Below are 27185 nucleotides of genomic sequence, written 5' to 3'. Positions count from 1 at the left end.
GGGGGACTTTCTTAGATGGGACAGACCAGACCATGTTGGATCTTGTTCACTTGTAGACTATTTCCCATACCATAGAATAGCAAATTTATAATTCTTTTGAGGCCTTTTTTAAAGAAAGACACATAAGATGCAACAACACATTTCTGGATGTCTCAGACAGATCCTCCTGTAATGCTCTCTCACTTCAACAGCCTCATCAGCCACACCAAACTAAATATTTTTTTCAAAATACTAATTAATTTTTCTAACCATTCTAAGAAAGAATAAATGTGGGGATGTTATTTATTTCTTACCAGAAATTGTATATTGTTGTTTTGTTAGGGGTATTACTTGAATTTGACATTAAATATCCATATGCCCAAATATGAAGTAAAAACATGGGCTGTTGCAGGGTGTTTTAATGTTCACCTGACTGTAGGTTTGAAGTAAATCCCCACTCAGTGTGGGTCTCGACTTGTCAACAAAAGTGTTGCGGTTGTCAGTGAAAGCAAAAGGCATGGAAAGCGTCTGCAGCGTTATACTGTACAACTGCACTGGGACTGCGGTGTAGATTTAGAAAGACAGCAGGACCTGATGTATTCATGAAGCTCTTCTGTGGAGCTGCATCTCATGGGGGTAAACAGGAGAAAATGAGGCATGTAAAAATCCCAAAGGTCTGACATGGTGGGCGATGATGCTCAAAAGCCAGCTTTAAAGAGGCTGCAGGTTAAGACAGAGCGGCGCATTAGACAGTGAACAGTGGTCGTTACTGTTTATGAATAGCTCATCCAGTGCCCTTTAAAAACACACACACACACACCTCTAGGGGTAAGCAGCAGTCGAGCTGAAGTGTTGCTGTGCTGTCGTTTGACAATGAGGCGGCATCCTGTGAGAGGGTAACCAGGATAAAAGCCACGATGATGGGCACCGCTCGCTACCTGAGGCAAAGCCACTTCAATGCACTACAAGTGTTTGAACAAAGCAAGCGCAGTGTTCCAGATAGGGTATTAGGAGGGTGTTCATGTGACTGGCGGTCGCCTCCCTGAGCTACTCCGATTATGACTCAAACAGAAGCAACAACACGCAGCTGGTGTGAAGAGCTCCGTTGCATGGATGTCACTTCCTGCCTGTCAAGAATTAATCTGCGCAACACTTTTTTAAAGATTTTAAATGTCATCCACGTAATTTGGCAAGAGACGGCAAAACCTGGAATTTGAAGGGTGTAAGATGGCGCCATTTTGCTTGAACACATTCAGCTGTCTGTACGTATTAGCTTTCGGCGCATTGCATAGTGTTTTGTGCATGAAAAAAGCTCTGCAGAGTCTAAAAGGCGCCAAGGACACACAACACACACTGGTCCTGAGCGGCCTGAAATGTGAAGTTTGCAGTTCAGGCTTGTCTACTGCTGTTTAGTAACATAATTGTGCAAGATATTTGAATATTATCTGCAAAAATGTTAGATAAGCATGTCAAAAAAGAGAGTTTTTTTTTTGCACCAAGACAAACCAGAGCAAAATAATTGAGGTCAAAAGCGCAGGTGAATTTTAACAGAAAGTAATGCCAGGAAAAAAGTAAATATCATATATTATATTGATTCCTTATATGTACTGGGATGCATTTGAAATGTTTATTTCTGCTATTTTGAGTAATATGGCTTAAAAGTAACAAAAACACAAAATTCAGAAATGAATATTTTTACGTTAAATTAACTAAAGATAATTTTCAAACAAGAAATAGCATGATTTACATGAAAATTTGCTGACTTTACAGGGTTTTTTTTAGCTAGCAGTGATTGACACCATACACCAACAAGCAGAAACATCATTGCTTAAAAATTTGACTGTTCACAGACTGCTGCATTCAGTTTTATTAGAAAAAGTTGAGTGGCAGGAAACAGAAAAAGGTGATTCAATCAGTGGTTCAAGGACACTGACTAAAGTATGTCATTATGACAGTAAATAATGACATTTTAATGACATCATTCTGGAACGAGTCAGTGACTGTTTGCTGGACAACTGCCATGTCAGCAGTTCTCTCCATGATTGTGCAGGCTGTACCATGGCCACAACATAACATGTTTATATAATGAAATATTTCAATTTCTGGGAAACTATGTCTGAATTTTTATAAGTTATGAGTCATAATCATCAAAATTAAAAGAAATAAAGACTTGAAATTCATCACTCAGTGTAGAATGAATCATTATAATGTGAGCCTTGCTGTTGAATTGAATTACTGGATTAAATACATTTTTATATGAAATTCGGATAATTGAGATGCACTAGGAAAAGAAATAATGGTAATGACAATTCACAAAAGCATATCCATCTGAAGAAGTACATGCCGAAATGTAACAAAACACTACAGCAATAAAGAGTTCAGCAATATTCCAGACAAAAAAAAGAAAAAAAAAGAAAAAGAAAAAAAGGCCATGCCTTTCTGCCCAGCTCCTGGTTGTGTTTGTGAAATGGAATCCCTCCTCTCCCCCCCGGTGTTTTACCTTTGCGATATAATCTTGTAGGCATCGGGGAGGTAACAGTTGACATTCTCCATCTGGAACGGGTCAGCATCGCAGATCTTGTCGTCAGTGCGGCCGTAGTTGGCCGTCTCGATCATGATGACATCACTCCCAGGGCAACGGAGATCAATCGCGTATCCTTCACACGAGAGCTCTCTCCTGACCAACCCAAAAGGCAAGGCCGCACGGCTGAAGCCTGACGACGGAGGGAAGAGAGAAACACACACAAGGACAAAGAAAGCGCATCACTAAATTAATAGGTTAAGGGATCACTGCGCCAGCACAATAAGACCGCACATCATGCTGTAAAAATTTGCTGGCAAGCTCCGAATAGGCCACAGCAGTCCAATGTTTACCACAGTTTTAAATAGAGGGGCCGTTACACGCAAACCAGGAATGGGGGAACGATGAAAAACAATTCATTTCTCCATTGCTCTGTGGTCAGGCCTGTCAAATTTTTAAATCATCTGAGATCAGTGGTAATCTAATAAATTCCTCAGCAGATATAAAGGCCAAGAGTGTTTTGAGATGGTCTCCACCAACAGAGAGCATCCACCAGCAGGACCAAATCCAGTCCAGATTGAAAATAGCTTTATTATCATGTAGACCAGAGGTCTCATTCACGCGGCCAGCAGGACGATGTCTCGTGGCCCGTACCGTGATATGAAAGTATAACCTTAGTGGGGTCCACAGGGTGAGCGGACCTCTGAAGGAAGTCCCGCCCGCCGTTCCTCGTCATGGCTGACATTCGGTGCTAGGCTAAGCTACACTGACTTCATGCACACTACGCTTGTAACAATAGTGTGGTGGATGATGGAGCAGTCCGGTACCAGTTGCCCTTCCCTGCAGTCGTCATTCCGGTACTTTCTACCATTAAATGCCACGATCAAAAGCAGAGAAAGGCGACTGCTACCGGGCTGCTCGTCATCCGCCGCGCTGTTGTGACAAGTAGAAGCGGTAATGACGTCATGCGGCAAGACGTTCTCCATACGTTGCTAGCTGGCTAAAGACTTGTATAAAACGTAGAACAAGAGCAACGTCAAGTGGAATAAACTTAGAGTGCGTTCACGCTGCAGCCTAAAGTGACCCAATTCCGATTTTTTTTTTTTTTTTGACGTAATGCGACCTCTATCTGATCTTTTTATGACAGTCTGAACAGCACAGGTCGGATTCTTTTTGAATGTGACCCATATCCGATTCAAATGCGATCTAACGTCCAGGTCGCATTCATCCGAACTGAACGTCAATGATACTCAACAAATTCTGCGTTCTGATACGCGCAAGTGGGAAGAAAAACAACTATGACGGACTATAAAGAGGATTAAGTTGTTAATATCCTGCTCCGGTTGGACAACAACTTCAAATATGTAAGCTAAGCTCCGCCGTTAGCCTCCATGTTTTCTTCCGCAAACACTGAGCACTTCTTCTTTTTATGGCGGTTGGCAGAACCGAACACTGAGAACGCTGACGCTATTTCGCCCTCTACTGCGCATGCGGGACACTTTCAGGTCGTTTGCATGTTCAGACTGCAGAACACATACAAAAAAAATCCGATTTGACAAAAAATCGGAATTGGGTCACTTCAGGCTGGAGTGTGAACGCACCCTAAATTTTGTCACACCCTCATCATCATGTCTTTGTCAAAGCCAAAGCCTGCAGTTCATGTATTTGAGAAATAATTAAATGTTGATGACATTTGGGGATATTTAAATGTTTTTTGTGAAATCCTTTATGCGGCCCAGCTTCACCCAGATTCTGCCTCCAGCGGCCCCTGGGTAAATTGAGTTTGAGACTGAAGAAAAGTAATCCTACAGCATGATAGTGCCTTTACCATGGCTTGGGATTATGACCAAAAGTCCAAGTTTGGTTTCGTAAGACCATAGAACATTCTCTCAAAAGATGTTGGGAGATTTTGGACATGTCGGAATGTTTTGAGGAAAGGCTTTTGACACTCAACCCCTGTCTTCAGTCCAGACATATGGAGACTATGGAGATTGTCAAAGGCAGACCACAGCCAGGACTAACCAGAAAATCCTGCTAGTCCTTCAATGTTACTGTCAGGTTCCTGGCCGTCTCTAAACCAGTTTTTCATCTTGTATTTTTATCAGTTATGGAGAAAGATCTTAGTAATGTCACTGTTCCATCTTTTCTTTATTTTCATTCAACCAAGAAGTGCCATTCTGACAGGAAATGAAAAACGAGTTTCAGTTAAAGGTAATAGTTTTTTAGTTTGTTAGTGGAAAAAATATCAAGTCAAAATCATTTGCACCACTCCTTAAAAATAGTCAAAAGGAAAATCGGCAATGATATTTTGAAGATTTATCTTTGGTGACGAGCACCAAGTCTTGCCATCACTCTAACCTTTAGCTCCCTCTGCATATCCAAGTCTCAACTCTGGCTGGGCTACTCTAAAAAAGAAACATAATGTTAAAATATGTATTTGGCTCTAAATCTGCCCAGGGTATTAAAAAAAAAATAAGGTTAGATATAAGCGAAATACTGCAGATTTTTATCAAAAATTAATTTGACTTATTATAAATGATGACAGGTGTGTGCACAAGAACAACAGATGCTGAATCTGAATCAACAAGTGCTTCCACAACATATTAGTTTAAGGGCTTGTACACTTCACATTCAAAAAGTCTGAAATTTTAACACAGGCATATAGTCTTTTTATATCCACTGTAAGGAAGAAAAAGAAATCCATTAACTGCAGTTAAAGTGATCCAGTCAAAAACACAAAAAATAGAACTGTCTGCAATTCTGAGAAAACAATTTGGTAAAATCTAAGCAGAACATGGAAATTGTGCTCCATTAAAGACGAGCAAATAGAGCTCTGCATGAACTGTCAATAATCGTCGTTGTTTTCAGCACCGGCAGGCCCCTGAGGGAGCAGCTACCATTTGTATTTTCTACACTGCTCTCTCCTAATTAGCCCTCCTTTCAGCCTGTTACCTTTTTCCTGCTCCCATTGGCTCCCGACCATTGTCATGTACTAACACTTACCACCCCGGGTTCACTTTGCCCCCATGCTTTAATTATCCTCGCACTTTTGATAGTCAGGGTCCTGCGCAATTAGCATTGTTTGAACTGCTCAGAGCTGAAGTGATTCTGGCTCAAAATTCCTGTCCTTAAAAACCTGACCAACATGTCTGCAAGTCATTTCAGCTTTCCTGTGCCTAGCTCAGTCATAATGATAGTCTGTGTAAGCCTGCACACGCCGCAGCAGCAAAAAGGAGAAAAATGGCATCTGTAAAACATTCACTCTTAAAAATATACCGAAAGAGTCATTGCATATTAGAAAAAAAGTTCTAGGCACACCAGGAGAAGTAGCAAGAGAACAAAATATGAAATTAATGGCAGATTTTCTCTGGCATTTGGCCTCTAGACATTTCATTATGAAACCATGATCCATCTAATAGCCAGTAAATTGTTCTTAGCTGGACTGTTTATCACCTCATTAGAAGAAATCAGTTCAGCCAAATCATAAGTGAAGGGCTGCGGGGTCACTCCATCTTTCCCAATAACCACGACAATTACCCAAACCTTTCAGAAAACCTGTCCAGAATGGTGGATGATAAAACCCAGAGAGAGGAGTTGGCGGCTTTACTGCGAAGACTAATGATCGTCCCGCCTGCCATTCCTCACGGACGGAGTGACGGGTTTATCACGGCAGCTATAGAGAACAGACGGAAATAATGTATCTTGTGGGGTTTTAAAATTCCAAGCAGAAAGACCGTCTTTCTGCAAAGAAAAAAAGAAAAAAAAAAAAAAACATCCTCACGGACACACACGCCATCTGCCTTGTCTAAGTTTCTTTCTCCGGCTGTCCACCGCCGCCTCTGCCCATCTATCAGATCGCTATGGCATGATGGCAAGCTGCTGTCAGCAGAAGACTACCGATTGATTATGCTCGTGGCTGGCTGGACTCCACCCGCCACCTCTCTGGTATAGATCTTTTTGGTCATAGGCTAACACTACATCAATTAGGAGCACCTAGACTGTGCCGGCGGCCCAAAGAACAAATCGCCTTCTCTCCAAACTGCACATAGTCTTGGTCTCATTAATGCTTGTCTAGTAAACTTGTAACTAGGCATGCGATGACAAATCTGAATAAAATACACCACTATACCATGTGTAAAAAAAAAAAAAGACTTTTTCATTGCTTAGATAGGAAAAATCTAAATTCAAAGGAATATATTTTTGGTGGCTGAACAGGGTGTCGCCTAAGATCTCAGGGTTTAGACAAAGCTCTGAAGCAAAAACCTTGTGACAACAAAGGTTTCTGGATGTGTCTATTCTGTGTGCACTTCCTTGGTTTAAACGAGTTCTGCAAGATCTTGAGGAGGAGTGAAGGTTGTTTGTGTGCAGTGTGTTCTAGGGAGGCATGAAAAGCTTTTCATCTCACTCTCTGTGCTTTGTTTGACTGATCAACTTTGCAGCAGTTGAAGATTGCGACAGAAGGCCACCAGCTGTAGGGAAAATGGTGTCAGGAAAACTGCAGGATGGAATTCATAACGCAAACCCTGTGTGGGTGTGAGTCGCAGAGTGGGTGATCTTGCTGTGTCACTGCCAATATTTAACATAACATAAAATACGTGGTCTGTTGGACAAACGGTAAACATGAATGTTTTGTGCTCTTTTTCAGACTTAGTTGAATCTTATACTTCATCACCAAACTGGCTGTATGTGGTAGACCAGAAAAAGTTGTTGGTTGTAAGAATTACTAAAATGTTAGTTCAACACCAATTTCTATTGTGAAATTCCTATAAAACTGCATCCAGTTATCAAAAAAAACTTCAACTTATTAATTATATTAAACCATTCACCACAAACATAAGCAAAAAGCAATGAAAGTAAAGCGGAAAATTTAAATGACCAAACAATTATTTGGCTACAATTACACTATTCCACATATTTTTTTTATATTTTATCCCTCTGTTTTTGAAAAATATATATTGTTTGTGGGATGCCAATACAACACCAACCTGCAGATTGCATGGTATCAATGTTGTTAACTTACCAACTTTGTCAATATATTTAGGGACTTTCCAGTTCCTTTTAGCAACTTTTCTCAAAAATGCTACTCATTGCAGTGTTACTGGCAAGCACCAGGTCACAGCCTATTGTCAATGGTCGTAAAAATTCGTTCAGTCGCTCAACATTAGTCTCTACAAGCCTTGCACGTGGCCCTGATTGTATTCTTAAGGTTACTGTCCTGCTAGAGGATGAACCTACATGAACGTCTCAAAACTTTAGCTGCCACAGTTTTTTCTGCCTTGTATTCAGCTCTGTCCATTTTCCCTCTGAGCGAGCTTTCATATTGTGTTGATGTATGGCATCGACAAACAAGAGCGTATTTCTATTCAATTTTATTTAAGAATATAAATGTAAAGTGCCAAGCTGGGTACAGCAGTCAACATTTATGAGAGTAGCTCTATATCAACATGTTTTTCCTCAAGTAAAGATAAAAAGAAGCCATCCAAGAATTTACTCAGCAGTACAAGCTTGATCTCCTTGTAAATATTTCCTACAGTGAAAACTGTTTTGTTTTTGTTTTTTTTTGCATAATTTTTTTCTACATTAATGTCACTAGAATAACTAGCAATTTCTTAAATAAAAGTACATATCCAAACAATGTTATCTACTTAAGCTGATTTTTTATTATTATTGTGTTTGTTCCCACTGAAAAATCAAAGTTTTACAGTTAAAAGCTGACACTGCAATGCAGATGTATGTTTACAAGTATTCTACAGCCTACGCTTTATGCTATGTCATAGCTTTAGACACTGTTTTTTTACATACAGAGATTGTGATAACAGTGACCATAATTTTCCTGTTGAAAAAAAAATCATGAAATTATATTTTTGCCAAATAAAAAGCCTAGTATCATCATATTCGATTGAGACCACCCAGACATATTGCAATGGAAGCCACTTTGACAAAGTGATAATTGGCTCTGATCCCCATTCCTGCCCTTGTTGACATCAGGCCTAATCATGCATTCCCGTCAGTGAGTGGCTGCACAGAAAAGTAGCTTTTCAGATTTCTCCTCCTGACCTGCCTGCTAAGCCATCTATTGAGCTCAAGAGAGCAAAGCAAGATCAGTACTGCTGCTCAATCTGTTGCATTCTGGGAGCTTTATATTTTTTTTTCTTTTTTCCTCCAGCTGACAGCCTATAATTCACTGGCGACAATCCCTCTCATAATACATATTTTGTTTTCTATCAACACCCTTGAAATTGGAAGTGGCACTGTGGCTCAGATGGGTGCATCTGAAACCCTCTGCAATTATACCCTCATGTGACGTAAGAAAAAAAAAATCTATGAAGATTATATGAGAACATGATGTCGTTTTCGTGTTGCGATATTGCCATCTGCCAACTACAAGTGACGGACCATAACACACATGCTCAGGTTCATCTTGGCTGCTCTGCATGCGAGCTCTCAAGTCTGCAGTCATGACCAACCTTTGACCGCTCAAACTACACACCATCAGGCAGCGGGAGGCAAAAAAAGACTGGAGGAATGTTTAACTTTAAAAAAAAAAAAAACTGGGCCATTTTTGGAGGGTAGGAGAGAATGACGAGACCTGGCACAGACAGAGAGCAAAGGCACTGGTTGACGCTTGTCATCTCCCATTAGGGCTTCTTTGATTGGCCTTTGTGGTCCTGGAAACGGCAAACAGCTGCATGCAAATGGCCCTGTTTCCCTGAGGCTGGCCCCTATTGTTCTGGGTTTCAGTTTGACAGGGACGCTTTCTTTTGCAGCATAAAGGAGGGTGTAGCCTTTAGTCAAATAAGAGTGCCCCCACCACGGTCGCAGCAGGAGTACTTCAAGATTGTTTGTCTTTTTATGTTGTTTTATTCCCGGTGCTACTGGTAGGCAACATCTTGAAAAGAAAGAGAAGATCTTAGAGTCAAGTTTTTTCCCCCCAAAAGTGAGAGATGCCTCCATAATCCAACATCCGGAGAGAATGAGAAGGATTTACTTCAGTGGAGTTAGGCTTTTCAAAAGAAATTTATAAAAACAGGCATAGAAGATTAAAAACACTAATTTTTTCAACTAGCCTGAGCGAACCCGCATGAACGCACCACACAAAATACTCCCTAATTGCTAAGGCAGTTGACAATCCTGCCCAAAACGTTAGAAAATGTTTCACATGACCATTCATCAGATGTGAGAGGCACACATAAGAAAGGTGGGAGATTAGAACGGAGATCTGGGGATTCACGACGTAACACCTGCTTTTCGAATACAGATGACACCCAAAGAAGCCTTCCACATCCCTCCGCAGCTCACATTTCAGTCTAACTGTCGAAACACGGCGAAACACTGAAAATCAAGTTGGACACATTGCACCGTTTCCCATGACACTTTAGTCCCTGCTCTGGCCCACCTTGCTGGGAATTGTTTCTAAAGACAGTGTCAGACAAGACCACAAACCCCAGGGCTACACCCGCCCTTCCCAGACTGCTGCCATCAGACACTCTTGATTCCCATATAAGAATTCGAAAATAGAAACCAGCACTAAAGAAGAGACTGCTTCCATGATCAGATGAAGCGCTCCGTGTCGTATCCCTTTTCTCTTTGGTGATACATAAATTAAGCCGTTGCAGGTTCAAGTTGCAAAGCCGCAGCTCTTACCACTGCCCTTTCCCCCAATTTATTCTCTAAATGTTGTCTTAACTCTGAAATGCAGCGCGGGAGTATAGAATAACAGATTAAATGTTGACACATGTCCAAATGAAGGGGTCTAAGGAGAAAGATTTGTCATATTGCTAGGGTTAAAGGACCCTAATGCTGCCTCTAGACTCCTTAGGCGGGCCATTTTATTAAAACCTAGATGCTATCACACCATATAGAGGCATTTCATTGTTTCTGAAAGATAAAACCAGACATATTAGGACTGCCTGTGGAGGTCTATATACCACCACAATGATGCTCAGTACAAAATAGTAAGTAGATTTGGACATAAATTTAGATTCTGACAGTTGTTGAATAGTGAGTTCACTGGTTTTGTTTAAAACATAATAAAACGTAGTAGATAGTGACCGAGCACAATCTAAAGGGCTGTTAAAGGTTCATGATGCAGTGAGGTGAAGAGAAAAGAAACCATGTACCAAAAGAGCAGGGATTGGAATAGAGCTGATTCGTTTGAGTTTTCTGTAACGCACTATGGGAGTAGCACATTAGTAGTCTTTGCTGCTCATTTAGACAAATCACTCAATTTGTTTCCAGACCATGGTGTCCATCTAAAAGGTTAGTATGCCACTCTTACTATTCCCACAGAACAGGGCAATATAAAAGTGGCTTAGCAGATTTTTCTGTGTTATCAACAGTATTTTGAAGTTGGAAGGTCACTTCTTTGCCATTATTCTAATCTTTAATTTTAGATTGCCAAAATCAAACACACTTTGACTACTGTTAGATTTAAGTGCAGGCTTTGACTTGACCACCCCAAAACATTAATATTACTACTAGCCTAGCAGAAACATGTTGATAAAATAAAGATTTTTTAAACCTAAACTTTCCAAGGGGTATAGCTTTTCTGTGAATAAGAGGTTAAAAAAAGGGATAGTAAAAACATACTTATTCTTGTCCATCAGCGTTTTAAAAATATGTTAATTTTATACTTTCTTAATTTTTTCATGTTTGTTTTGTGAAGAATGAAACAGTTGCAGCTGTGTTGCAAGTTGCAGCTTGCGTTTTCTGCTTGTGTTTTCTAATCTAGAAAACAGAAGCAGCTATTTCTCAGAAAACCCAGACACTCGATTTTGTTGCAACTCTCCAAATTAGTTTTGAAGCCAGCAATCAATACGCTAAAACATTATGGACTTGCACGGTTTAAAGTTAACAAAAATTATGTTAGTGGTTAGGCCACTGAATAAAAATGAGCAGGTTGGTCCAATGATATGATTTGTTTAATCCAGAGAAGAAAATTACATTTTATATTTTTAAGAGGCTTATGACCCTTTCCCTTTAATCGTTTTATTCCTGTGGGCTTGCAGAGCCAATAAAAAAGAAAAAAACCTGAAGAGAAAAAGCGTCATTTAAACCATGTCAGTTAAAAGAAGATAAAATGACGAACATAGTAACATAGTTTACAAACTGACTTCGAGATGTATGGGTCTTTCAGAGATGTCAAGTGTTATTGTTCTATCACAACACACATAGCATTAGCACCACAATTAGCAAAATATACCCCAGATGAATATAAGATACTGCATTTGAATGATGCCAAATTATTTGACAGACGTTGGTTATGTTCTGCATCGTAAATGTGCGAATAAATTAAACACGTAGAGTTGAAATTGAAATCGAACCAATTTCATCCTGCATCCACCCATAAATAGAGAGCTTGTGGTTAGGTGCCTTGCCCAGAAGCACATCAACATGTGACTTGAGGACGCCAGAATTGAACCTACAACCCTCCAATTACGAGCTCGTTACTCGACTTTACTGAGTCGTAGAGGCTCCATGTGTACGCTTTGCTACAAACGATGCACAGAGAACACGGCGGGTTGCTTAGCCTCTCCAGAACATCCAAGCTCATATGCAGGCCCTTGCAGATAAGAATTTCTTGCAGAACTTGCAGGCTGTAATGACTTAATTTGGTCACAATAATTAAGATTTATCCTCCCTATCTCTGACCCTCTGGGTGAACATCAGAAGTCAGACGAAGCTTCATTACATTACTAATACATGTAAGCCTCTAAATTCATGAGGGCCATGACAGGAATAATTCTGGTGAGGATGTAGTAAACTATAATGTTTGGCCCGTTTCCCCAGTACATTAGTCTGATTAAAGTAAAATATAATCTCTCATAATTTACTGAGAAAGCATCCCTTCCGCACTGATACAAACATCTATTACGAAGGATAAACATTTAGAAGAAGGTAATGTTCAGCTTCGAACATGAAAAACCTCCAATGCCCTCCTGGGAGAGCGGCGCTTTGACAGAATTAGTTCATTGCTTGTTCAATATCCAACATATTGTTGCATCTCTTCAGGGAAGTTGATGAAACACACAGAAAGAGGTAAGTTTGACTAACCCTCCTGAGTGCAGCAGGGTTAGTTTTGTGGGTTTGATCTGCCCTGAGTGATGCCTAAGCCCCCTTGAAGCCCACATTTTACCCTTGCACTTAAACCCCAGCTGGATTTTCCACGCTAGAAACGTCTGTGGGTAAGTCAGGTGCCTTCCCAGAGGATAGAGAGAAAGAAAAGAAGAGGATGAAGCAGAAAGAAAAGAGAAGTGGTGTTGGTGGGGGTGAGTTAGTCTCCATCACATGCTCTTGTGTCTCTGTTCTTGTTTGCCGGGACAGAGTTCCCCTTAACCAACCCCCGCCTCCGTTCGCCCGGTCCTGCATGTATGGAGCCGAGACAGGGTGTAAGGAGAAGCTGCAACTGGAACACGGATTACATGAATAATAAGGCTGAGACCACAATGATGACTAGAAATCAGGCTTTAGCTGAGAATAAATGGTCATTTCAGTTTCATCGTGGTTTCTGAAACTGTCACACTATCACTCCTACTGGATTGGCTTGTTTCTTGAGATTACAAACTAATTCACTTGAGATTGAAAGGCATTTTATGCAGGCTTCCCCTTTTTTTTTTTTGAGTTTTTTGTACTTAATTTGTTTTTATTCAAACATAAGACTCTTTTTTTTTTTGGCTGCACATGCAAAAAAAAAAAAAATGCCTTTGTTATTATGCCATATGTTTTTCATCGAATGCATGTTTCCTTTTGCATTAAAACGCAACTTTTAATGCAATTAAGGCTGAGTCTGTGCTGACTTAGATTAATGGGCTGATTTTTTTTATCAGCAATCTCTTCAAGAGGCATCCTGAGTTTCCTACTAACTCTGCTCATCCTGCAGGAGTCTCTTTTCCAGAATGCCGACTCTGCAGCAACCTAATTTAAAAAATGTGTTGGTCACATCAGTGTGTGCTTGCACTCTGTCCTCTTTTAGGACATTTAAGCTGGTACTTGCACAATCTCAATGAAAGCGAGCACCCACAGTTTCGAAATACACAGGACTGACTGGAAGAAATTAACATAAAAAATTATGATAACCTACATCCCCCTCATGTTCGACAATTTCTAAATAACAAATGCAACTTATTAAACTTGCATAACACGTATCAAGTTCGACACCCTGATAACGTGATGGAATTCCTGATTGTTTTTCATAAAGCCATTTTGTTCTGGGTTAATTAAGCAGTTCAGCTAATTTATTTTTACATTTATAGATCTCAATGGGAAGACCATCAGGGCCTGTGACCTTGCCTTCCTACGTATCGGCAGTAGTGTCAGCAATCTCTATGGAATATAATTCTCTATCCATATTATCTTTAGAATTGTCTGAAATTGTAAGAATAGAAAGCCTGTCTAGTTTATAGTAAGGTAACTAGGTGACTTTTGAAGAGAATTGGTTGGACTTAACTTAGAGGTAGCAGAGTATAGGGGGCTGAATTAAAATGTTCACCACACTTGAGATTTTGACTCATCAAAAAAAAAAAAAAAACTTCACAATTATGCTTTATTTTGTCTCAGTGTGTCACACTAAACCATATTAAAAGACTTTAAAGTAGTAATGCCATGAAAAGTTAAAGGGGTATAGAAATCCTTTCCAGTGCACTGTACACTACCTGACTTTGTGGACCCATGCGCATCGCTGTTGGGAGTCTTAGAGAACTTCAGAAAGTCGATGGAAAAAAAAAAAAAAAAAAAAAAAAAAGAGAAAAAAACCCCACACATTCCTTGGCAATAACCCCCTGCTATCTCTGCAACGCTGACCACTTTGATTGACTTGAGCGCGATGACCTTGCCCCATTCCCTTCCACCAGCATTCCGGTCAATGCGAGCAGAAAACAGCAGTGCTGATAACAGATGCCCAGATGGGGAGATCTAGATGACAGACAGCTTCCTGCTCCTCATCTTCGATGAGGCCATTGTGCCGTGCACACTCAATGAGGATATATGCTGCAAGAGGTCAATACTGATAGTGTAAGGCAGACAAAAACGTTCTTTGTGCGTGGCTGTTTCGCCGACTTTTTCTCTGCCTCTGTAGTTATTCAATTTCCTGCACAGCAAGAGAAGGCCTCCTTATCTGGGACTGTTTATACCTGCAAATCGGCTGGTGGCCTTTTGTTTGCAGGTGACCTGCCCTCAGGTGACATTTAATTCCTAGACAAAAAAAAAAACAAAAAAAACTGTGTGGTCATGCTCTATGGCACAGACTCAGTGCTGAGGAGATTAGTAAAACAGTGACTGCAACAGAGGCACATTCATGGGCTGTACTGAGAGCTAGCCAGCAGCCCTAACACACATCATTACACTGACTCACATCATATATGACTGTCTGCCATACAAGAGCAAAAGGCAAAAAGAAACCAGAGCTGGCTGTGGAGCCAGTTTTGTCCTCCATTTTTTTTTTAAAGCTTACTAGTCCCTCTGCCTCAGCCTCTGCGAACAAAGAAACATGTCACAAAAAGCCAAAGTTGTCAAATCCACAATGCTTTTTATTGATTGCCATATTTTTCTACTGTCAACATCCGTTTTAACTCTATCGCTTGCGGTGCAAAACACAACCATCAGTAGAAAATGTGAGATGTGAGCAGTTATGACATTTTTGATTCAGAGCGGCGACGACAGGTAGAGACAAATGCATCATTTTGGAACAATTTTCACACAGAGTAAATAGAACTGTAGTCTCCTTTTATTCCCCTTCCTCACGACGAGCCGCTTTTTTGTCCAAACGGCAGACACACTTTACGCGTCTACTCGACTTGACAAATTACTGTTCCAACTCTGTCAGGATTAAAAACAAAGCAGCTGAAGAGGTAGTGCTTAAAGAGATCCTGCTGAAGGTATTCAGAGCACCAACTGGCTTTGATTGCTTTTACTCAAAAGTGCTTTATGGTATACACTTTTGTTGTTGCCTGTTTGTTTAGCTGCTGTGCTTTAGATTAGTTATGACGTGCCTTTAAGCTATTTAAAATTTCTGTGAACATTAAAAAAAAAAAATCGCAATAAAACCGAGAGAGGTTCTTGTTGGCTCCGTGAACGCTTTTGTCTCTGTTTCAAAAGGTGATTTCTGCTGTTGGAAAACACATCCCAAGACACCATGAAAGGCGAGAAGATTCCTGCATCTTTTTATATTGTTATTGAACCCCTACTGTTTCCCTTCAAGATTAAATGCTATACTTTGTTATGACAGCTGAGCCCTGTTCAAAACAACGCCTTGCAGCGAGCAAAGTTTCAAATCCGAGGCAAGCTACTTCACGGCTTTGAGCCGGACTCATCCATTACTTGAATGAGGCAGCCTGGAGAAAGGAAGGGAAAAAAAAAAAAAAAAGAAATTCTTAGACAGCATTTAAGAAAGGAAAGCGCGAGGTGGGCATGTGGTCCAGTGTTTATACAACTTGTTGCCATAAGAGGCGTGAGTGGAGTTGCTCACAGATACTGCTGGCAAATGAAGATTTAGGGCACGCTTTGCAAATAGAATGAAACTGCCAGACAACCTGTGCGTCTCTGAGCCCATTAAATTAAGCGCCTGTTCATCAGCTCGCCGTATAACTGACTTTTACAATCCTGTCTTAAATACACAATAACGGCTAAGCCTCTCCTCAGGTTTGGGGAAAGAGTTACACACCAACACTCAAGTGCTGGATGGAAACATCTCTCTTTGCTTTCGCTTAGACCAAAAAACGCACTCAGGAAATGGCCGTTGCAATAAATCTAGGATGAACCCATTGAGGCTGATATTGTATTTCATTTCCTCAGAGTGAAACCCTGATCCTGGACATTCGCGTGGGTCTGGCTCATTTCAATTTCGTGTTCTCCTATGGTTCCAAACTTTCCAGGATATTATTAAAATAATAAAGGGCGATGTCATGCAGAAATATATCTGGTGAGGTTTGCAGAAGCCTGCAATGCCGCTGCATCAAGGCAGGAATACAGACAAAATACAGTGCCTTATAAAAGCATTGAATGTTTTCACATTCTACCAGATTACAACCACAAAAACAAGAGAGAGTATAATAATTCTAAAGTGGAACAAAGTAGTAACATACTTTCATAAAAAAAAAAAAAATCCTTCCTAATAAAAATCTGAAACTGTGGCATGAATTTGTATTTAGTCATCACGTTTTTACTTTGTAGAACCACCTCCAAGTCTTTAGGGGTCTGATTCCTCCAGTTTTGCATGTATATGAAAAGACTGAAATTTGTGTCCGTTGTTCTTTGCAAACAAAGATCAAGCTCAGTCAGACTAGAGTTTAGCTGCATACTTTCGACTGGACTCAGGTCTTTGACTAAGCCTTTTTAATGCATAAATAAGCTTTTCACTACACCATTACATAGTAGCTCTGGCTGTATGTTTTAGGGTCTTGTTGCAAGGTGAACCTCACCTTTCCTGTAAGGTTTTCTTCCAGAATTAATGAGTAATTAGCTCCCCCCATCTTCCCATCAACAGATAGAGCTTTCCTGTCCCTGCCGAAAAAAGAAATGCCACAGCATAAAGCTGTCACCACAACATTTCATGCTGAAGCTGGTGTTTTGGAGATGACGATCGGTGTTTGTTCATCATTCCAGATACATTTGTGGCTGTTTTTTTGTTTTAATAAAAGTATATATATATATATATATATATATATATATATATATATATATATATATATATATATATATATATATATATATATATATATATATATATATATATATATAAATTCCCTTCTCACCCTTCTCGGGTGGTCTCTTTCATCCTCTGAGCTCGGGTCCTCTACCAGAGGCCTGGGAGCTTGAGGGTTCTGCGCAGTATCTTGGCTGTGCCTAGAACTGCACATTTCTGGACTGAGATGTCTGATGTTGTTCCTGGGATCTGTTTGAGCCACTGCTCCAGTTTGGGGGTGACTGCCCCGAGGGCCCCGATGACCACAGGCACCACTGTGGTCTTCACCTTCCAGGCCTTCTCCAGTTCCTCTCTGAGGCCCTGGTATTTCTCCAGTTTCTCGTGCTCCTTTTTCCTGATGTTGTAGTCACTTGGTATTGCTACATCCACCACAACAGCTTTCCTCGGTTCTTTATCCACCACCACAATGTCCGGTTGGTTCGCCATTACCATCTTGTCTGTCTGGATCTGGAAGTCCCACAGGATCTTAGCTCGGTCATTCTCCACCACCTTTGGGGGTGTCCCCCACTTTGACCTCGGGGCTTCCAGTCCATATTCTGCACAGATGTTCCTGTACACTATGCCCGCCACTTGGTTATGTCGTTCCATGTATGCTTTCCCTGCTAGCATCTTGCACCCTGCTGTTATGTGCTGGACTGTCTCAGAGGCCTCCTTGCACAACCTACACCTTGGGTCTTGTCTGGTGTGGTAGATCTTGTCTGCATGTAGATCTCATTCCCACATGCAAAGAATGAGGGAAATATATATATATATATATATATATATATATATATATATATATATATAAAATCGCCATGGAGTTTGTTGGAGAGCCAATGCACAAACGACTCTTGAAGTGTGACATAGCACAAAAAAAATAATTAAAACTAAAAAGAGTTTAGCTAAAAAGACTTAAACAAGCTTGGCACAAGCATAGGACTGAACTGAACTAAGCTGAAAAGAGCCAAACAGAACAGAGAATCCAGCGATGAACAAAGAAAATCCAGGAACTTGAATAGCGAGAGAAACAGTAGAGTGACATAAGATGGGGCAACACAGGTGAGTTCAATGGGCTTAATTACAGGGACATGGAAACTGAAATGAGACAAAATAGGAATTGGAACCAAAAGGATAAAACAGCCTGACAGGAATCTAAGATAATGAATACAAATACACAAGACGTGTAACACTAAGAAACTAAACATACGGAAACATAGCAACACCTTAGACAGTGACAGCAAACCTAAATAGCACTAATGAAACTAATGAGGATGATAAATAAAAAGAAAACCAAAACACTATGACACCATGTGTTTTGGTAATGTAAAAGGAAAAAGGGAAAAAACAATCCAGGCTTCAGGATAAACTATGAAACTAGGCATTTGGTCTGACTGAACCTGACTGGCAAGAAATATAAGTAACTGAACAGAATGTGATAGGACTAACCCAAATAAAACAGAAAGGGAATAATCTGACACACTAATGGGAATAACCTAGGAAAACTATCCAGAGAAGAAAACACTGGAGAAAACTGGAAACAGACCTCCCAGGAAAAGCAAATATTGCAAAAACTATTCAACATAAATAACCCATAATAAAAACCATAAGTCAAAAACCCAAACACCCACAAATCATGACAAATTTTCCTTTTCTTAGATTGTGTCATGCGAGATGTGTATCTCTGCAGCTCCTATAGAGATGCAATGAGTGTCTTGCTTGCTTTTCTGATTGCTGCTCTTCTTGATTGATTGCTCTAGTCTGTTCATGTTCAATGGCATCTCTGCAGCGTTCTTTGGTCTTCATCATACCGTTTGTTCACAAATGTCCTCTTACAAACCTTACAGTATTTCAGAGTGCAGCTGTCTTTATACTCAGATTAGGTTACTCATATAATTCCATTTTCTTATTTGGGTTTTATGTAGGGTAATAAAGGGGAGGATTCCAAATACAGACCACGCTTAACAGATTCAAAATGTAAAAAAGTAGAAATTCAGGTTCTTTTTTTTTCCTTCCACTGGGTAATTATGCACTACTTATCTCCTGGTTTATCACACATAAACCTAATAAAATACAACGAAGTTTATCAATGTAACATAACAAAAATGTGTTTTTCCTTATGCTCTACTTTTTGCTGCTGCATCACATTAAAACGCTACTAAATATGTATATGCATTTAAGTTTGTGGTGTGAGTGTTATGAATACTTGTGCATGACACTAAACTATCAGTTATTAGATGAAATTTTTTTTTAGAAAAACAAATAATGAGACCATTTCTCCATCTCCACGTGTCTTCCAAGCAGCAGGAAAGTCCATCCAGTCCAGATGATGAACCCCTGCCCTTATTTCTTGAACTACTTCCAGTTGGGCAGAATTTCAATGAAGCACTGATATATCACATTTTTTTTCCTTCCTCTACGCTTGTTCTCACCACACAGATTGACCAGTCATCTGTGAATCTCCCACGGTTTAGCAGATAATTCATGATCGCCCTACCATGGACCCGCAGCATTCAATATGAATCATAAAACGGCAAGCCAAGCATATCAATGGATGACAGACTGGTTGTGTATGGCCCGGGGCCAGAGAGAAGTTGGAGCACAATGGCCTCCCCCCTCAGCTCCGTCAAGCCCAAGACTGGAAATACCAGCGTGGCACGAGGGAGGGCCCTCCGTCAGCACAATGTATGGCACCGCTTGACACAAATGTTGTGCCGAGACGTGGCGTTAACCTTCGCGACCTTTTGGGGGAGAAACACAAGCATACTGGTGTGTTCAGCAGAGGGGTCTCTCGCTATCAACAAAAAACTCCTCAGCGAGAGGCGTACAGTGTGTTTTCCAGAGCGGCAGGGGCTCACAAGTGGCAGGATTGATGTTGTGGAACAGCTCCTCGGAAATAAAGTGCCTCATTTTTTTTTGTGCATGTTTTTTTTTTTTTTTCTACACAGTTTATTATTCAAAAAAAAAAAAAAAATACAGCTGAAAGTCTTTTCCCTACACTTTATTTGTGCTGGAACAACTTCTCAAGACCTTGGCAAACGCTCCTTAACTTTAATCCTCATTTCTATAGATGTACAACACCTATCAAACACAAGCCACTTAATTTTTTGCAGCAGACCTTTGTGTAGCTTTGTGAAAGAAGCTCAATTTAGACCATTTTGTAATAAAACACAGACAAGTGTTGACATTTTATGACACGGCCCCTCCCAAACTCGTCTTTCTTTCCTTTAATGACTCAGATAGCAGCTCGTGTTCAGCCGCTGCAGATAAACCGCTCTACACTTGCTCCCCCTTTGTGGCTGCTCCCTTTGAATCAGGTCGTCGTCTTTAATATCTTTAGACAGGAGCACCGTAGCGGTCTGAGAGATATACAACAGTTTCCAATACCTGCATGACCTACTTCCCTCTGGGTAGAAGCATCGTTTTATAGACTGGTTATAAAATGCTACGAGGAAGTGAGGGGAAAGGACTACAAATCAGGCAGGCAAAGGAACAAGGCATATGATGCCTTGCAAAAAGTATTCCTACTCTTTTGTCAAGTTTCTATTCCAAACTTTAGGATTTGAATAATTCAGTCAGATTATCAATTAGATTTAGTGCTGAACTTTGACTGTGCCGTTTCAACATACAATTATGCTTTGGTCTAAGCCTTTTCATTTTACTCTTGCATATGCATCGAGCAAGCTGATTAAATTTGAGCAGTTTTCCTGTGAATGATGCAAAGCATCCCACAACATAATGCTGCCACTGCCATGTTTTGGTGGTGTGTTCAGAGTGAAAAGCAGCCGTTTCTCTTCAGTTATGGTCTCATCTGACCAGTGCACCTTCCTGTTCATGTGTCTTCTACCTGGTTGGTGTCCAGTCCCTTCAGAGATACCAATAGCCTCTTGGCTGTTTCTCTGATTATAGTTCACACAGACTATTTACTAAATATGTGACTTCTGAAGTCAAGACGTTGGACTGGATTTTTCTAGGGGTATTGATGTAATGGGGCATGGATACAAGCATATAGTTGTCCTTTTGAGATTTTTTTTATGATAAAAGATCTTAAGAAATCGTGTAATTATGCAGTACTTTGTGTGAGCCTATAGTTCCAATAGAAATACATTGAAATTTGTGGTCGCATGTAGCCAAATGTGGTTGCATATGAAGAGATTAGAAACAACAAGGTTTAATTAAAATTGCATTTAAATAGCTTTTTAATGAAATCAGTCACAAATAATTCCATCAGTCATTGCAATTTCATCTATTTATCTGGAGTAATTACCTCCCACACAGTAGTTTTCTCTTCTTAATCTTCCATAAAAGGACAGGATTATGATTTCCATCCCACCCACATAAGATCCTAAATTGTTTTTTACTATTTTAAAGTTCATATTTCCTTCCCTTCTCACCTGAAGCGTATAAATCCACTAAGTTTTGTTTTTGTTAGGTTCTGTGTAGATTTCTGTGGGGCTATACTGGCTTGTTTTGCTGCTCAGTTCCCCAGTACGTGTGCAACACAGCCACTAACTGTACTGAAGTATAAGGTACATGCATCTCTACTGCTCTGCTTGTTAGCTCCCTGCTTGCTGCAGAGAAAACAATATTACAGAACCATCGACTGTGCATCCAAACAATGAGTTGAAGCTTGTTGTGAAGATCTGCAATGCTAAAAGAGCTGCAGATCCCGAGTTCTGAGTATCCTAATGTGTAAAATATTCATACGACACACTGTTAGTATAAATATATGAAGAAGTAGCAGTTCGAGTATTAGATTTGATGTGCCGAGAATAAATAACAAAGACGTATGCAAAACCTAATTTGAAATATACTGCAATTTGATGAGAAATATCCCAAATCTGTTGGGAAAAAAAAGTAAAGTTATTTTTCAAGAATCATTTGTGTATTTGTGTTTTCATTAAAAAGGTCAGCTTTCAGTTAATTTAACAATTTCTCAAAACTTAATAAGCTCGTTAGTGCTAATGCGTGTTCCCACTCATAATTATTAAACCCCAGGTGAGGAAAAATTCTGAGGTTTATTTCTGTCCTCCTCAAACCTTGTCCCAGCAATCAGCACCCATAGGCTCCTCTAAGCACCTGCCCAGCACTCTGATAATTAAAATAATTGATGCCCATAAAGCAGTAGATGATAGTGAAGTCGTGCTCAGGTAGCCATTTCCTTGCTCTGAGATCTAATTAAGGGACGGTGGTTAACGGGAGCAGTGGAGGTGTGGAGTTGAGATGTTAAAAAAAAAAAAAAAAAAGAAAAGAAAAAATATGCCAGACAATGAAATTCAAATCCTTGTTTGACTGCTGAAGACCTACTGGAACATCTAGATTGAGCAGCAAGATACAAGCAACAGCTGCACAAACACAGCCTCAAAACAAATAAAAACAGAAGACGAAAAGCATTCTTTCATCCCGATCATAAACTTCATTACTAAAGATTTACAGATGAATATTCTCACAAGGCTGATTTATTTTGCAAAGAAGTCATGTGGAGTGACAGGAGGAAAATAAAATGTTTGAAGACAAAAGTCAGCAGGATTTGTCAAAAGCATCGTTAGCCACAACAGGGCATGAATCATGGAGTCGGCTTGTGTGGAAGTGACGGGCACTGATAATGTTTCACCAGACCTTAATGCAATAATAAAAATAAAAAAAATCAGGTTTTCTAAAAACAGTATATAAAAAATTGAATACTAGAGGTTTTAGGGTACATGTACAGCCTACAAAGAATATAGTAAGAAAAAGTAACTTCTGCCTAAACTTACCATCTGATTGTGCCATCTCTAAAACCTGACTACTCTAACATCTTTTTTTAAAAACCATTCAAAGGTGGACTTCTTAGTTCTTTGGATCATTGTTCTGCTGTACAACTGAAGAAGGCTTGAGTTTAAGGTAAAAAACCAATGATTGGATACTCCATGTGTGACAGAGAAGCAAAACCAGTAGAAATTTGTAAGGGACGAACACTTTTTCATTCAACATCAACTGCCATGACAAAAATTAGAAATTTAAACTACAGATTAAAGAACTCCACGCCAAACTAATGAAGGAAAACTTGGCGACAATGACTTTCAGAAGTTGAAGGACTCACTTTTAGAATTTGTTTCAGGTTTACAACAACAATGCTGAGGCATTATTGAGCCAATACGGCAATATTCATATAACAGCATGCTTATGGCAAGCCATATTTGTTTTTATTCTACATCTCTCATATCAGGAATCATCCCCATCTACTAATTCGTAGATTGGCATCCCGTCAAATAAACACACCACCAGTCACCACCAAACACTAAATAAAAGTCTGCTTTAACTATGGAATTTTTTTTTATTTTTATTTTTTTTTAATGTAAGTAAAGTAATCCTAATTAAAACAAGACATATTTTCTATTTTTGTTACACTGCCCTGCTCAAACCGGATGGCCTTTTTATTGTTAGATACTTTTGCCTTGCCGTACATAGACTTCTAACTTAAGAGCATCATCTTAAAAAAAAGATGGTTTATTTTGCTGCACCAGTTCTTTAGATGGGTTTATTTTCTGCCTAGACCACAGCTACTTTCTGTGCAAAACATGACTTATGTGTGGACCTCTACTTAACATGGATGTCTTTCCAAAATAGTATAAATATTTTTAAAAAGCCATATTCCACAGTGGAGCTATACGGGTACAGGATGAATTCTGAAGCCCACTCATTCTGCACAACCAAAGAGTCTGTCTGTAGGCAGACCTAAAAAAAAAAAAAAAAAAAAAACATGCATCTATTTTGGCTCAAAAGGAAGAGTAAAAACTGGAGAAAGAAAAAAAAGAAAAAAAAAGTTGGCTGGTAACAAAAATCTGTTATAAGCCGTCAACAAGTTACCAGTGATCTACCAGACTGTCCAAACTTCCTTTTGTCTCCCTTTTTTTCTCGTGTTTCTGAAATTCAAGAGAGAAGAAAAAAAAAAAAAAACAACTTCATGCTTTTTGAAATCAATTAATTCGTTTACTTCAAGAAAAAAACTATTGTTGGCCACATTTTTGTCTATCTCTAGAGACATTTTAGTCTCCACAGTCATGAATCTCAACTACTTAGTTTAATTTTGTTTTTTTGCATTTCATTCGTAGTTTATCAAAACAGATGATAAACTGCTGTTCCTTCTCACCGCCAGAAAAGAAAGTAAACGTAGAGAGAAAACTACTTTTATTTTTTTTTTCCCCCCAGGTATGTCAGTGAGTATTTCAAAGTACGGCTGGAGTGTTTGGGGTGAAAATCATAACCTGATTATACCCTCTCCTGGTGAGGGACAGGAGGTAATTATCAGGTAGAGTTTGCATTGCAGGGACGCTGATGGAAACATAGATCATAAGCGGCAGGATGCAGACCCTCAGGGCTGGACGGGCTGAAGGTGAGTGGCATGTGGATAGAATTGGATATTGTTTTCAGATGGACTCACACACTCATTCATACACACACACACGCACACACACACACACTCCTTTATTGACGGATTGGCAAATATGCATTCTTGGGCCTGAGAGCCTTCACATCAACTTGAAACCCAAAACCTGCCCTTTCTGCATACCAAAGCAGTGTTCCTCTTAAAGAAATTCAACAAGACTATTCAACTCAGTTTCCAAGCCAGGCCAAATCAGGGGTCTATTCTTCAAGAACCTCAGCAAGCCCTTCTCCCATTTTATCTAATCTAACAAAACAAAAAAGCTGCATTACTACTAGAGAGACAGCTGGAATAAGGTCCTCTGTAGCAGGCTGCCATTGTTAACAAATTGTCTACCAGAGCCAGATCTAAAATGGAACTGGAAAAGAAATCTATCACAGAACAGCAAGAGGGAGAAATAATGCAAATCCCAAATTGAAAAAGAGTCCCCTAACAAAAAACTTCTTCAACATCTATCTGTAATAAATGCTTGCCACGCAACTATGTGATTTCAGGTTACTTTGTCTCACCGTGCAAAAGGGTCTGAAAGGGAAAGACGGAAACGATCATCATTAATTCAGACACACCAACCATCAGCCGTGGTGACGGGCGTATAAATGATGGGTGTGTTTTGTCACAACACTTGTAATTACAGCCAAATGTGTTAATCAAAAGCAAGGGAAGGGAGAAGAAGCTGAAATAAAAAGCAGAAAAGAGGGGGAAAAAAGCAGTTTTAAGGATTAATTTGGGGATTTATAACAAGTCCCTTGCTCTTGTGTACGACTTTTGAGGGTTCCATGTTCGCAGGGTGCCTCAGATCAATTTTATCAAGGTGAGAATGAAAAATGCATAAGTTCTTTGAGAATCTGGTTCATCAAAGTACACTCTCATAATCTATAATGAATCTTGTGGAGCAGAAAGGGTGTCATTTTTCAGACTTTACGGGCAGAGAACGATGACAGCAGTTTCAAGTGCCTCTGCTAAAGAAAAGACTTTTTCTCTTTTTAATTTATAAGAAGCCGGAAAATATCTAAGCAGTTCTGTTACAAAGCTATACCAAAGTTTAAAACTGAACAAATCTTCCATCGTGCCAATCCTGTGGTTTCAGATCATTTTGGAAAAATTGTCAAAGTGGGATTTTTTCTGGCAGTGTTACCTCCCCCTATTATTGCTGCCCACAGCTGGTCAGGTGGATGAAAGAAGGCTTCCGCAGTTTTCCCCTGATTACAATAAAAACAAATGTGACCACTTGGAAATTAACCAGTGATGGAAAAACAGAAAGCCATGTTTTGGGAACTAAAGGAGCAACACTATTTATTAATGTGATATGGACCTAAAATGTCAGCACCATATGTTGTGGTATTTAATTAAAAAAACTACAAAGGTGACTTTAACAACTGTTTCAAAAGTTATTGTTGTTTATTGGACAGTAAATAAATTAGTCACTGCCAACAGTCAGAGATTTCGAGACACAGATTCTGCTCCAGGCAGATATGCTAACCTTAAAATGCCATAGCTATATATGTATTAACATAAAAAAAATAAATATAATAACCACTTTCACCTGCTTAAGTTATAAATACCATAACTGTTTCTAAAACATTGATTGGGTTATGTGGGCGGTTGCAGAAACCACCACTGGTTTTAAGAGCAGAATAACAAAATCATATAATACTCTGCAAAATAGGTTGTTGTAAACTAGCTTGTTTTGTGTTTTTTTTAAAAACTAAATTTCTGCCTGAGAATATTTATCAGAATCAAACAATGACTAGATGGTACTAAACTGTAATAATTAATATGCTATAGTATTCAATAAAAAGAAAGTTTTGTTGCTTTTCTGTTTTAAATAAAAGCAATTACACAGCGTTACATATTTCAGCTTTATGGTCTTGGGGTAATTACTGTGAAAGTATGGCATTTTTATTCAAGGTTAACAGACCATGTGATTTTCATCCCAGTTTGTGCCTGGTCTAGAATAACATTTTAAAACTTCAAGGTTAAACTCAAAGAAGACCTTGGCAACCTATCTGCCTGCTCTTCACTTCTCAAAAACAGCTTACAACAATTTTCACTAATACATTCCACACATTCATAATGTGTTGAATACTAAGATGCTTTTCCAAAGGTTGCCTGAAATGGCATTAATTCCACCTTCTGAGAACGTACCTTGTGTGCAGTGAAAGCACAGAAAAAGGAGCAGGAGGCAGCGCAGCACTGGACACCTCCACAGTGCAGAGGCCATTGTGTCGCAGTTAGCAAACGATCCGGATGACTGATGGGCTGATAACAGCGTTTCAAAGTGTCGCAGCCAGAGGACGGAGAGCCGGTAAAACCTCAGCGATCGGTAGGTCTCGGAGAAGTATTGCTGAGCATCTTTTTGTCTAGAAGTAAACAAGAAAAGAGAAAAAAAAAAAGCTGTGTAAGAATTTAGTGATTGAATGGTTAACATTAGTGTGATTATAGTGTCGGCAATTCAACATGTGAAAGATTCGAGAATTCATCAGCGGGTTGGCGTTTGAAAAGAATAACACCAAATATCTGAACATCATGAATACCACAACGTTCAAAAGGAGGTTTGATCGAACGAGGACATGTTTGGAGTTCAA

At 39.6% G+C, this 27185-nt stretch overlaps 1 protein-coding gene across 4 annotated transcripts in view; it reads right to left on the bottom strand.

The window, feature by feature from the left end:
• The window catches only part of adgrl2b.1 (adhesion G protein-coupled receptor L2b, tandem duplicate 1), a 127794-nt gene that overhangs the window by 69746 nt on the left and 30863 nt on the right, over positions 1–27185 (bottom strand). For all 4 annotated transcript variants that reach the window (XM_088014792.1, XM_088014791.1, XM_088014789.1 and 1 more), the window contains 2 exons: positions 26746–26960; positions 2480–2693 (listed from right to left, as the gene is read on the bottom strand). In XM_088014792.1, coding sequence (XP_087870918.1) covers positions 2480–2693; positions 26746–26821 — 290 coding nt within the window. In that variant the 5' untranslated portion in view covers positions 26822–26960. The remainder of the gene's footprint in view (positions 1–2479; positions 2694–26745; positions 26961–27185) is intronic.

Source organism: Poecilia mexicana, unplaced genomic scaffold (genome assembly GCF_051168715.1).
Source record: "Poecilia mexicana isolate PSO_F unplaced genomic scaffold, ASM5116871v1 scaffold_17, whole genome shotgun sequence".
Taxonomy (NCBI): Eukaryota; Metazoa; Chordata; class Actinopteri; order Cyprinodontiformes; family Poeciliidae; genus Poecilia; species Poecilia mexicana.
Note: the sequence above shows the minus strand (reverse complement) of the source record. Positions and strands in the feature narration are given on the sequence as shown.